At 41.8% G+C, this 14023-nt stretch overlaps 2 protein-coding genes across 3 annotated transcripts; both read left to right on the top strand.

Annotated features, from left to right (window-relative positions):
* The first annotated feature begins 133 nt into the window (after positions 1 to 133).
* Positions 134 to 9105, top strand: LOC133908149 (SKP1-like protein 1B). Of its 2 annotated transcripts, XM_062350235.1 has the most exons (2): positions 134 to 220; positions 8210 to 9105. In XM_062350235.1, exons 1-2 carry the CDS (start codon positions 149 to 151, stop codon positions 8723 to 8725), a joined length of 588 nt encoding a protein of 195 aa, XP_062206219.1. In that variant the 5' UTR covers positions 134 to 148; the 3' UTR covers positions 8726 to 9105. The 2 variants fall into 2 exon arrangements, with proteins under 2 accessions (XP_062206219.1, XP_062206220.1); XM_062350236.1 differs by lacking the exon at positions 134 to 220 and having other exon boundaries at positions 8101 to 9105.
* LOC133908148 (SKP1-like protein 1) lies at positions 231 to 742 on the top strand. The gene has a single exon (XM_062350234.1). It carries the CDS (start codon positions 317 to 319, stop codon positions 740 to 742), a length of 426 nt encoding a protein of 141 aa, XP_062206218.1. The 5' UTR covers positions 231 to 316.
* Positions 9106 to 14023: the final 4918 nt, after the last annotated feature.

The following is a 14023-nucleotide window of genomic DNA, read 5'->3' as shown; positions in this document are numbered from 1 at the left end:
CGATCTTGCGGCAGAAGAAACAGACTCGTTGCGAGCGCACGCCTCCCCACGGCCGACCCGAACCTGTGAGACGCCACCCCAAAGCCCCCACCCACTCACCGCGAGCGCCCAGCGAAGCGAGGGTTTCGTCGTCGAGCGAGCGAGAACGATGGCGACGGAGAAGGGAGAGAAGGGAGCGACGGAGGCGGAGAAGGAGAAGGGAGCGGCGGCGGCGAAGGAGGTGGCCGGCGGCAAGGAGATCACCCTGAAGAGCTCGGAGGAGGAGGAGTTCCGCGTATCGGAAGCGGCGGCAAAGCTGTCTTCGCTCCTCGCCGACATGATCAAGGACAAAGGCCTCGCCAACGACGTCATCCCGCTCCCCAAAGTCCCTTCCCGAGCCCTCTACACGGTGATCAAGTACTGCACCAAGCACGCCAACGCCGCCACCAAGCCCGCCGACTCCGACCCCAGCGCTGCGGCCGGCAGCAGCAGTGCCAACGCCGCGGCATCGTCCGAGGACCTGGAGAAGTGGGACCGCGAGCTCGTCGACAGCCTCGGCCAGGACGCCCTCTACGACCTCATGCTCGCCGCCAACTACCTCGATATCCAGGGGCTCCTCGACGCCATCTGCCAGAAGGTCGCCGACATGATCAAGGGCAAGACCACCGCGCAGATCCGCGCCACCTTCAACATCGTCAACGACTTCACCGAGGCGGAGGAGGAGGAGATCCGAAGGGAGTACGCCTGGGCTTTCGACAACTAGCAGCCTTGTTTCGAAGCCATTGCTGCGCTAACATCCCACTGGGTTATGGGAACATCCCAACTTAATTATTTTGGGAAATACATGGAGTTAAATTGGATAATATTTTCATAAACTATATCGATTCCATAGAATCAATCAATATCAAAAACTGCAAATTATCAATAAATAATTTCTCCTCGTAAATTACAGAAAATCTTTAATTAGACCCAGACCAAAATCCATAGCCATGGCAGGATGCCTGAAGCACTCAAACTGGACCAAATAGAAGGAAGTAATTGAGGTGGAATTTCACTCGTTCACAAGAAGAAATGTATTCACAAAAATAATACATATACCTTCAAATGTTGTCCCTATTTAATATCATTGGCAGACCAAATGAATTAGATAGAATTTGAACATATAAGTCTTTAATGAACTTCGTATTCTGAATCTAAATACAAATCGTAATATATGTTATGTATAACTTAAAGTTATTCTATGACTTTACAGTTAAGTTGATGTGGTACACCTAACTAAATGAGTTCCTCTCACAGAAGCGTTACTCCAACTACAATGATTACATGTATGTTCATAATAAAATCCTAATTGGATTTTGTATAATCTCTAAACCACACATGACAAAGTATGTAATAATTTTATGATGGAATTTAAGATGATTGATTTGGTTAAAATTAAATTCTCTTAAGCCTACAAATTGAGCATATTACTGCAGAAATATTTATTTATCAGTCCACCAATATCTAAATAATATTAGATAATCATATCCATCAAAATACTTATGGCCATTCGTCCCTAAATATCAATCAAGGTCCATTCATACATTGGTTGACGATGACTAAACCTAAAGTTCTGTATCTTAGTGCCATCAAAGCGCTCATGTACCTTACAAACCGCAACATGCCTTATATTGCATTTACAGATAACTTGTTAGCTTAAATAGCGCAGCTCTAATACACATATATTTTTATGGTACCAAAGATCTAGATTTTTTTATCAGAAAAACTAATATATGATCATAGTGGGGATATCCAAATTTTAGCTATACAACTGATCCTTTTAACACCAGATCACAGGCTGATTTCACGGTGATATAGCTATCTCGTAGGAGTCATCAAATAGATTCCAGTGAGTACTTTCACCTATCATTCTAAAATATCACAGATATGTGCATAGCTTCGCAGAATGATCAACCGCATACAACAAACATGTGGTATATGTTCCATTAAATAAATAACCATTATCTATGAAGATAATTCATCATGCATTGCTCAAATGCAAACATGTTACATAAAGAGCAATATAACCAAACATATTGCTCCTAAATTGTTCTATTATCATAATGAGGAGATAGACATCTTGCAAACTAAATCATGTGATAATCTCGATGATTTATTCATCCTTACCAAATTCCGCATTAAAAAAAATTCATTCAAGGAATTGGTATGCGATGATTACAAGATTTGCATGGTTCATAGGAGTTTGATCCCTAAATAATAACATGTTCATATTATATTGCACTCTTTTTCTTTATGCTTTTTTCTATACGGTTTTTCATATAAGGTTTTTAATGAGACAATATCTACATAAGATCATATGTTATATCTCTTTTTTTTTCTCTCACGGTTTTTAAAGGTGGTATCAAAGACATATCTAATGTTTTCTAAACTCATTTATAGATTTTTCTTTTTAAATATTTTCTCATATGAGTTTACAGAGAGACAATAATCAATATATATTATATTATTTTCTCTTTATTTTACTATTAGGTTTTAAAGGAATTTTAATAGTATATTATCATTATTCTTCGTATGTTCCCAAAAGGTTTATCGATATTTTAATATAATCCATAGATCATAGTTATTGTTCTCTAAACTCACCAATAAATTTTCTATTTAGATTCCTCATCTAAACTTTAATTAAATAATAATTAATATATATTATATCATTTTTTTTCCTTATATTTTTTGCGTTGCGCACCCCACCCACGATCGTATTACTGCGTTGCCGCTTCCATAGACCAAACACCACCGTGGGCTCTACCTGCTCCTGCTGCGAGACAAGCCACAGCCCGGTGGTCCCTACGGTTACGTGAGAGCCTGAGAGGACCCACAATGGAATTCAGTAGGCTGCTTTTTCTGTGACTTCAACACGACGCCCCCTGCCCTGCCCACGTGTAAGTCCCGGGCGGTAACCAGCCTGGCAGCGAGCCTTGCCCGCGACGCGTGGCACTGGAAACCGGTGGGCGCTCCCCATGCCATGCCGTGCCGCGCCCAGCCCGTGCCAGCGGCGTTTGCGGGACGCCGTGAGCCGTCCAGGCTACCGTCGACGTCAGACCGGGACGTGACTGCGTTTACGTGGCGAACGCTGGTGTGCCGAGAGGCTGGCCGGCGTTACCGTGGTACACCAACGAGTCTTTGGATCAAGTGATTAATCATTTGGGTTTTGGCCATTAGCGGAGATTTTTTTCTACTTTAAGTTGCGCGTTGCGTCTGCTTAATCCGATTGGGGACGTCCACGTGGCAGTCCCTTTCTAACTGTAGTTGAATTGACACAACAGCAGTGAGCATATCACGTGAAGAGACAAAGGGAAAATGAGCGAAGATGGCTTTGTTTCTATCTCTCCCCACGATCTTTTCACCTGAACACAAACTAAATACCACCTCCATCTTAAAATAGTTAATATTTTATAATTAAATATAAGTATTAAAATAAAAATATAAAATAATAATTTTACTCATTATTAATATTATTTATTATATAAAAATAAATTTTATATTGGAAATGAGGCTACTTAATGAAAAAATAAAACTGAAAATTTTAAATTAAAGTTATCTTAAAATTATATAGGGTCATATATTTTAAGTATTATCGAAGAGGTTATAAGAGGGAGAGAGTAACATCTAGTTGACGTCTCTGGAGGAAAGTGTTTCGTCTGATTTCCGCTTTATCCGAAGAGTAACAGTGTTTCCTCTGTTCAATTTCCGCTTTTCTCTTCGATCATAACAGTAGACATGGGACTATGGGAGCGCTAACTCTGTTTCCCGCACAGAAGGAAAGACTCATGAACTTGTTTAGGCAATCTTTATTTCAGCTTTTGATCAACATCTGCTTTTGGCTGATTTTTACTTCTTAAAAGTTAAAAACTGAAATAAATAGGAATTTGAAATTTTGGTTTTTAAAAAGCTGAAAACCTAATTTCTGATAAAATTGATTAAAAGCTGTGAAGTTGATTGAGATAAGCTTTTTTAGCTTTTGATGTACTAATAAACTATAAAATTATCGTAAAAACCAATAGTCAAAAGGCAAAAGCCAGAAGTCAGTTTTCAACAAAAGCCCAAAAGCTATAGCCAAAAAACAGACCCTTAGGATATGTTTGTGAGCTTCTGGTTTTAGGTTTTTCTAAAAAACTATATTTTTAATTTGTTTAAAAAACTGCTTTTAAAAATAGGATGTTGGCTTCTATAATAAATTGTTGGCTTCTCTGCATATAGCTTCTCTGAAAAGCGTCTCTCAGCGAACAGCTTAGCTTTAGTTCATTTTTTCAGAAGCATCCAGAAGTCTTTTTTCTAAAATTCCGTTTATTCTGGCTTTTGGCTTCTGACTTTTAGCAGAAACAGAAACAAAAACAAAAAACAAACAGAGCCTTAGTCACTCACGCTTTGCTTCATTATTCGTTATTTCGGTAGGCGCAACAACTTTTTTCTTCAATCCCTTGCAAAGCTAGCTAGTAAAGTTCATTTTGTATTTTTTTTATTAGATTCACCTAAGACCATGTTGACATAACCTATTGTTGGTTTTTAATCTCAAAAGCCATAAGCTAAACCAAATAGGTTATAAAAAAGCTATCTTTTGAAAAAGTTAAAAAACTGGTTTATGATGAAATAAAAAAATTTGATAAGCTGACTGAAAATGACTTTTCTAGTTTTTTATGCTGGGAACTTAAAAATTTTCTAAAAGTTTTCTAAAAAACAACAGTCAAAAACTAAAAGTCATAAATAGCGTTCAGCAAAAACCACTTTTCATTAAAAACTCATAAATTTTAGTTGTGCCAAACATAGCCTAAAACTCACTCAATTAAAATAAAAATTCACTTTCACCTAATTAACTTTAAAAGAAAATAAACTAATTAAAGGTCCATAACTATACATTGAGTATCCACTTATATACCTACGTATCGTCTCAGATGTGTTTGGCTTCTGTAGGTTTACCTTCATAGGTCCCCGTGAAAAACTCTATATAGCTTTGATTATTTTTGTTCCAGTAAAAAAGCTATCGGCTTCTTATGATTTTTATCCCATAAAAACATTTCTTGAAAAAGAAGATATATTTTCCAAGTATAAATTTGTAGGTTCTTTATTTTTCTATTCCATATATTTTTAGGGCTCTCTACACGGTGCACGATTCACAAGATCATGATCTAGCTGACACCTTTAGGAGGAAAACCTAATTCACTATTTTATATGTGATTTGTTGAAAAGACCTTTAATATGCATTAAGAAATGTTAGATAAACAAATTTTAGGTCTATGAAAAAAGGTTGGACTTTCTAGAAGACATGCAAAATGTTGGATCAACAATTTTAGGTGATTAAAAAATTATTGGATTAACATTTTTGGGTAACGTGAAAAAATTGGATTTTTTAGGCGGCATACAAAATGTTGGATCAACATCTTTACGTGACGTGAAAAAATATTGGATCGGCATCTTTTGGGTAACATGAAAAAATGTTAGACCAACATCTTTAGCTGATGTGAAAAATATTGGATAAACATCTTTTTGGTAATGTGATAAAAAAATGTTGGATCAACGTTGCTTGTTAAAAATGTTGATTTAGCGAGTCTAATTTTTTCGAAACATCAAAATAAATTGTGCATGGAAAAGGGAATAAAAAACATATTACCAAAACCAGAAAAGCATAAACCCGAATAGTGGACCAAAACTAGCTGATCACCTTATACAACCGACCATCTTATATGTTCCGTAAAAATAAACTTAGCAAAGGCAAAAAAGAAAGAAAAGAATATTTTAAAAAAAACTGTACGAGCTCAACGCATGTGGGCCGGTGGTGGTGGGAGGGGCCCAAGCCGCCCACGAGATAGAATAAAGAAACCAATTAATAGTGAAAGTGAAATTAGGTCAAGACGGAAAGAAGTCCACAACATAAAGTTTTCGTTAATTAGCTTAGCGAGGAATGCTCACGTTACTTGATTCAACAATCTGCTAAACCTAATCGAACTATTTTTTAAGAAAAGGGGATATTTGTTAATAAAAAAATTCACGCAACCTAATTTATATTTCTACCATCCATCTGCAGCACGTCAATTGGCGAAAAGAAAGAAAAAGAAGAAGCCGAAGGAAACTAGCCCCTGTTTGTGCTACAACACACGTGAAAGGTGAAACCAATACACCGTCCAAAATCACAAACAAACAACCAGGCTGCGCAAGCGCTAAACCAACCAGGCCACGACAAAGGAAAAAGCCTACACAAGCCGCTGCGCATGGAGACCAGAAGCCCACTTGAGAAAAAGAAAGACACAGGTCATACGCGGAGAGCCATAAACAGAAGCCATTAACCACATAAATAACTAGTCAACGTTAACTACTAGTTAGCAAATCCTGTCGTTTCAGACAGTGGCGGACGCATCAAAGTTACGGGGGAAGGGAGACTGATCTTCTTCCTCTTTCTCTTAAAAAAATAAAGAAAGAAGCTATAAAGAAGTGACATTGGGTAGAGGGTCTTGAGCCTATTGATTGAGTCCAGAGATATTAAGGGGAATTCTTCATCAGGGAATGGTTCTTCATTCCTATTATCAAATAGAAAAAAAATTCTCATCCTATCTCTATCCCTGCTTGTGAGGAATATTTTCTCCCCATCACTATCCTTTATAGGGAATGAGGACCCAACGAAAAATCCATCCCCTTAACCATTAAATGGATAAACCTAGGATAAGTAGGTTGGTGTTGAGTTGTTGGTTGATTAGTCCTGAAATGAGGTGGAGTACAAGATATTGAATGAATAGGTCTTATATAGTTACACGATATATATATACATATATAAATATTATGGTCTAAGTAGGTCCCCACGAAGAAAGAGACGGAAAATACTTTCACATACATGTCCCCACTTAGAGAATCATTTTTTCTACCATTTGTACCTCCACGAGAGACAAAATCTTCTGGTTCCTTCCCTAAAAGAGGAATTTCTCATAAAGAATCGAGGATCGGGTCCCATTGATATCTTTACTTGCCCCTCTCCAGATCTGCCGTTGGTTTCAGGTACGGAATCAGCACTTTGCCAAGTTCCAAAAAAAGGGTAGAAATATAACTACAACCCAAGCGTAGCAATACACTAATTTTAAAGGGAGTGTCTAGTTATCTGATGACAAATTTAGATACTCTAAATCTATCAAATTTTGGACCATTCGATCCAGATTAGACACATATAAAACTCTACCCTAATCCCCACCCCATCTCTCCTAGCTTGACTCCCATCTCCATTCCAGACCCGGCCCCGCGTGCCATCACCGCGCCGCCTCGCTGGCGTCGTCCCCAGCGCTAGCGCAACCTGCCCGCCTACACTGCCCCTCCCTCCACCTTTGTCACCCCTCTTTCGACGCCCTTCGCCGCTCCTCCGACGGATCTTAGCTCTTTTTCTTGAGCTCCCCTGCCTCTGCCGCCACCCCATCCGACTCCGACGGCACCATCGCCATCGGAGCCGCCGTCCACCATTGTCGTCGACGCTAACTACTCCAATATCCACGCCCTCGCCACCATCGTCGACCCAACCGCCATCCACCACCACTGTGGTGGGCGGCGCCCTTGTCACCTCGCCATCCTAACCCCCGCCCGTCACCACTGCCGAGCTGATGAGCTCCCCGACCATCTTCTAGAGCCGGATGCCCATAAGTCCCCCAAAATCTCGAACCCTAACCCAAAACCCTAACTTTGCAGAGTTCATGGAGCTCGCCGGAGTTTGTTGGAGGTGGAAGAGGAGTCCATCATAAATCTCAACACCAATTGGAAGGTTATAAATTTGACATATTATCCCTAAAATCTATCATCAGATATTTAACATCTCTCAATTTTAAATAGGCCGACTTAACCCAGTGGAGCCTACAGAAGCCCAATTAGGCCCAGAAAATAGAGCTCCTTCCCATTCGGCCCAGTTGTCGGAACGAAGAAACGAACCCATTCGGCCCAGACCTCAGGACCATTCTTGCGGCAGAAGAAATGGATTGGCTGGTGCCAGCCAGGCAGCCACCACGCCACTCCCCGGCTGACCCGAACCCGTGAAGCGTGGAGTGGGTATAAAGCAGAGCCACCCCAAGTCCCCGATCTGATCATTCCGCTCGTGCCCACTCCTTCCCCCGCTCACCGTGAGAGCGCCTAGCGAAGCGAGGGTTTCGTGGTTGAGCGAGCGAGCGCGATGGCGGCGGAGAAGGGGGAGAAGGGAGCGGCGGCGAAGGAGGTGGCCGGCGAAAGGATGGTCACTCTGGAGAGCTCGGACGGGGAGGAGTTCCACATGTCGGAGGCGGCGGCGCAGCTTTCGACGCTTCTCAGACACGTGATCGAAGGCGGCGGCATCGACAACGGCATCCCGCTCCCCAAAGTCGCCGCCAGGACCCTGGAGAAGGTGATCATGTACTGCGAAAAGCACGCCAAGGCTGCCGCCAAGTCCGACTCCGACCCCAGCGCTGCGGCCGGCAGCAGCAGCGACAACACCGCCGCCGCGTCGGAGGACCTGGAGAAGTGGGACCGCAAGCTCGTCAACGGCCTCAGCCAGGACGCCCTCTTCGACCTCATCGTGGCCGCCGACTACCTCGTCATCGACGGGCTCCTCGACGCTACCTGCCGCAAGGTCGCCGACATGATGAAGGGCAAGACCCCTGACGAGATCCGCAAGATCTTCAACATCCTGAATGACTTCACCAAGGAGGAGGAGGAGGAGATGCGCCGGGAGTACGCCTGGGCCTTCGACGACTAGGAGCCTTCGAACTCAAAGCCACTGCTGCGCCAACATCGATCTCACTGGATCTGCCGGCCTAGCGGTTTCGATCTACTGCCTCCATTCTTATGACGTCCATCGTAGTGGTTGCTTCTTAGCTGTCACGGATTAATAGGTTCAGATCAACTCGGTCTATACACACTTGCATTGCGTAGGTAGCCTTTTCAGTTTGTCCTGTCGAAGAAGAAGAGCCGAATGTGTGGTGGAAACTTTGAACTGCTTGCTTGAAGTGAATGTCATACTCTGATAATCGCCTGTCATTTCTGATCAAGCACATGATTTGCTCTGTCTCTGTATCATGTGTTCTAGTTATACTATCCTTGATCGATTGTGTTCTAGCTAGTACTGTTGCTCTGCTCGCACGAAGTGATTATCGTGTTTCCCGAAATGCATGTCATGTCTTGCTTAGTACCATGCAATTGGTGGTAGTGTGATTGCTCAATCTCTGCAAATCTGCTTGTACGAAGTTGCAGTGACTGATGCGCCTGTCACTTCTGATTAATCACATGAAATTACTCTATTTCTGTCCTATGTGTTCAACTACCCTTGATTGAAGGTGTTCTGGCTAGTACCCTTGATCTGCTTGCATGAAGTGAATATATAATCCTGAAATGCTCGTGTCGAGTGTATTCAATCCCATGCAAAGCACGTCTTAATTCTCTCAATCTCTGTGGTGATCTGTTCGCATGAATAGAAATTTAATATTGTATCCTAAATTGGATGTTGTGTTTGTTTAATTACATTCAGTTAAACAATTGGAAGGTTGCTCGGTGTCTGTTTCTAGTATTCTGGTACTGATTTTGGCATGTGGGTCAGGACCATACAAAGCACGTCTTAATTCTCTCCAAAAGATTCAACCAAGTCCTGTCATTCAGCACCAGGGGTGTGATGGATAAGGATCTTGTCTACTTGTTACGTTTGAGTACGATTCAATTTCTGGCTATGCTTGGTTTCAAATATGAATTGAACAGGGGATACCATTCCAATCCCATAACTGTTCTGCATCTTTTAATACATGAGTTGTGGAACAGTCACTAATTGGAAAATATGTGTTCCATCGTGTTGTTTTTAGCACAATTTTGTCACGGTAAAGGTGGGGTAGCAAATTCCATACAGAATGGCATGAAAACAGCAAAAATCTAAAAATAGGCAACAAATGTAACCGTAGTAGTTAAAATAGACAACATATCGGCGTATTTATAAATCTAACGTCTGTATTCGGCACCTCAAACATGAAAAATCGATTTCAATACTTGAGGTACCGAAAACTCATGTATTCAATACCTGAGGTGCCGAATATGACATTGTTCATTGTACCTAAGATGCCGAAATTTCTTGCATTCGTTATTAGGCACCTGAGATACCGACTACGATGAACAGTATTGTATTCGGCACCTCATGTATTGAATACAGGCCGGCCCAAAGCGACGGTCGTGTGTTTCGTTTTTGTCGCTTTTTGAACCCACACGCTGCCGTGTTTCGCTATAAAATATGAGTGAGCTGGTTTTGTAGCACAATTTAGTTTTAATAGGGCACAAGTGAATAAATAAATAAAGAAACTAGATGAGTGAGTATGTCGTAATTTTATTGATATTTTATTATTCATTTAATGTATTTGTGTTGGTAACTTTTTAGGGAAGTAATGTCGGGAGGATACAAATCTAATTTGTTGAACAATAATAATTGTGAAGTACGATTATCATATAATCCAGTATAGATGTTACATATGCTGGTAAACATTACATGCAATATGATGTTTTTTGTCGTTGCGCGAACATACCCTAACCATAAAGAGATGACGACGACAAACGTTAGCATGCATGATACGCCTAAAGACTAACTTAATAGCGTGCCGCTGTTAAACTAAATATGTCTTATGAAAGGAAAATAGATCGGGTTACAATAAATACTCTCTAGTCTCTACTGAGTGTACCTAGGATATTTGTCCTTTCGTAGGGCATCAGGGCCCTCCGCTTTAGCGTGATAGGCTCTTTCTCGCTTCCTTTCCCTCTCTGCTTCGCGTGCCCTAGTCATGGCACGCTCCTTGGCTGCCTTCCTCATACGCTCCTCTTCCTGACGCTTGAACTATAGTTTCTCCTGCTGTTGACGCTTCCCTTCTCTACCGAATGCTCATGTTGATCCACCGCTTTCGGTGCATATTTTGCTCCATGTCCAACCATTCCATGAAGTTATAGATAGGTGGAGGAGACCGGATAAATGAAACAAGAGCGAAGATTAGTAAGACAATGCATAAAATTATATGGAAAGTGCCACATTAGTGATATACGTTGTTATACTGGTAGGTACTTGTACGGTTCATATCGAGGCTTGTCATACTGGTAGTTGACATATATGAAGAAGCGTAGGCCATGGGTGTAGGAGATGTCCTGAGACTCACAAATACTACAAAGGTCGTCATAGAATTACATCGGCAGTTCAAAACCCCTAGGGGATGAAAATTCCTCAATATTTCTTAGGTGGGCTTGGTGGAGCTAATGAAGACATTGCAGTTGAAAGAGCTGAGGAAGTAGTAGTCTATCCATGGATGAGGGTGGGGCTATTTATATTGGCTGGGGGCTGGTGTATGGACTGAGTGCATGAGGTTGGTTGGGGGCTGGAGCATAGGATTCCCTGTGAAAGCTGTAAAAGTTGTGGCATTCATGCTTAGTAGAGATTTCCTATGAAAGTTGTTGCTTGGTGTGGTCATTTTATTTTGCAAAGGTTCAACATTGAGTTACTGTTACCTCTGCATGGAGGTATAGAATCGTATGAAAACATTCCCTGTGAAAACTGTTGATTTTGAGTGGGTGTAGAAGTAATATCTATCCCATTGATTTTAATCCAAAGTCGAATCCTGCTTTAAAAATTCATCCTAAAGCAAGCACAACCCGAGGTTGAATGATTCATACAATCATATTATTGATTTTAGAGTTACAATTAATGTTAGTCCCCAAGGTGCTAATGATACATTGGGGTGTCTAAAGCTTGAATTCACAAATTCCTTTCATATGCTAGAAAGAATTGTGCTTGGATAGTATGTTAATATAATAAACTTACCATCACATGGATTAGACAAATAGTTCGTAAACAAAATAAATAGTCCTATCTGCTATTTGCATAGTTCGTAGTGCATAGATGTTGAATACCCAGATCATGTCAAAGATGGCGGAGGAAAGTGGTGACACAAATTAGTAGAAGAATGCCAGCTGTGCTAGTCAATGCTATTAGAATAAGATGGTTGTCGTCTCCGAGGTGGTAATGGAAAGTTATAAAAATGGGTACCAACAAATCCACCATCATTTTTAGGTCATCAATGTATTCTAGAGATGGAAGCCTCGGAGGGAGGGGTTATTGTGGCATGAAATCGTCGTCGTCGCCATCATCTTGAGCATCACGATATTAGCATGTCCTATTTTCTTGTCGGTTGTACATCATCTCGATGTGGTGCGGTAACGTCCTCTTACAGTGATTATTGAATATTCTCTTGTATTGCTGCTGGAACATCGAGGCATTAGGGGCATTAAATCATCATCCTCATCGTTCTCATCATTTTATGGATAAGTAGTAGAGGGCACCCCTGTACCCCTTAGGTTCGCTGACCGTCGTCGTCTTCTACGCGAACCAAGCATGACACCCCCGTCGAATAGTATATACATCACCAAGAAGTTTGTGATATTTTTGTTGATCAACTGTGCGTCTTCTGGGAACGCCTAATGCAAAAGAGGAGCATTCAAATCAATGAAAAAAAGATAAGTATGGTGAGCATATAGTAAATTACGAACTTGAATGTGAGATGCATACTGGTCGGACAACGTCACTATTATTCTTTGTCTCATAGAGAAACCTAGAATAGAAGGATGGTCGGCTAGTTCGCACACTCTGAGATGCGTTTGACGCTGCTCGTGCAAGAGGGCCCTAAGGTCCTCGGTGGTTATATGTTAGAGCGGAGCGGTTAACACAGAACAAAAGAGTCTTGCGTGTAATTTAGCCATGGCTTGGATTAGGCTGCTCTTCTTGAAGGAATCATCTTTCCCTTCATGCACAGCCTACAATGAGGTATTAAGTGCTATATGGATCGTTGTAGGTGTCCATGAAAAGCCTATACTCGAAGATCCTGCTATAGATTTATCGATCCTTTACTGCAACGTTATGGCTCTGTATCAAAGCATGAATCCCTAATTATTTAAGAAATATTAAACAATTATTGATATTATAATTATTTGACAAACATTACATAAATTGTGTGCCATAATTATTTGACAAGCATTATATAAACTAAAAATAATTAAGTTAACAATACAATGAATAATACGTAATAGGAATGACTACGGCAATAAAATCAATAATATATGTGTCGTTGACAAGTACAAGTGCACCGAATAATTGCACTAGTGATTCAACGACGATGACGCCGCACACAATCCCTAGGAGTATACGCGTCTGGTGGGTGTGTGACCCTCATTCCAGCGGCCTACGCTAGCCCCTACCTCGTGTTCTATTGCTCATCCTTATCAACATCTTGCCCTGTGGGACCCCCATCGAATGTGTATCCTGCCCCGCTAACTCTGTATCTGCATGTACCATAAAGAAGGATCCTCATGCAGCAGTGTGAACACCCCTAGAACGTGCTCCGATGGAGTCCGGTGTGTCAAAGGCTCACCTTGTTAGTACCACTATGAACCCTCAGGTGCATCAGGATATTGGGGGCACTGTGAGCTGAGGAGCTCGGTGAAGCTGGCGGCCTGTATTGTAGTAGCCCAATCAAAATCATGTGTGCCACTCCAGTCAGGCGTCTGCTGCGTACAGTCAACGATGTCTTCGTGACTTATCAATGCGGTAGGCGAAGGTGTCAACGTAGATTGAGGAGGTTGTCCACTACGGGGCATGTGAACCTAATATATACTGCCCGGGCACAGGAGCCTGCGTGCACTCCTCGTGATGCTCCGAAGTAGAAGTTGTCTCTCGCGACTGTGCCTGAACGGGTTTGTCATGGGAACCGGACGAGCGGCTACTATGGGAGGCACGAGACGGATCCATAGCTGGTAGGTCATACCACTCCAATGCGGGGTACAACCACCTAGACCACGTTATCAGATAGAAAGTGGGACCCTCTCGTTCTCATGTAGTCCTGGAGAGGGTTTCGATCCCTCAGTGTTGATGACCAGCTTGCTTTCCCACAAGCTTGCTCCGCTTGCGTATATCTCGTACGCCTCGTCAATTTGTATAAGATGAGGGTCATATCAGTAATACAGAGGTTTAACCAATAAAAATTGTTAT

The sequence above is a fragment of the Phragmites australis genome, unplaced genomic scaffold (genome assembly GCF_958298935.1).
Source record: "Phragmites australis unplaced genomic scaffold, lpPhrAust1.1 scaffold_88, whole genome shotgun sequence".
NCBI lineage: Eukaryota > Viridiplantae > Streptophyta > Magnoliopsida > Poales > Poaceae > Phragmites > Phragmites australis.
Note: the sequence above shows the minus strand (reverse complement) of the source record. Positions and strands in the feature narration are given on the sequence as shown.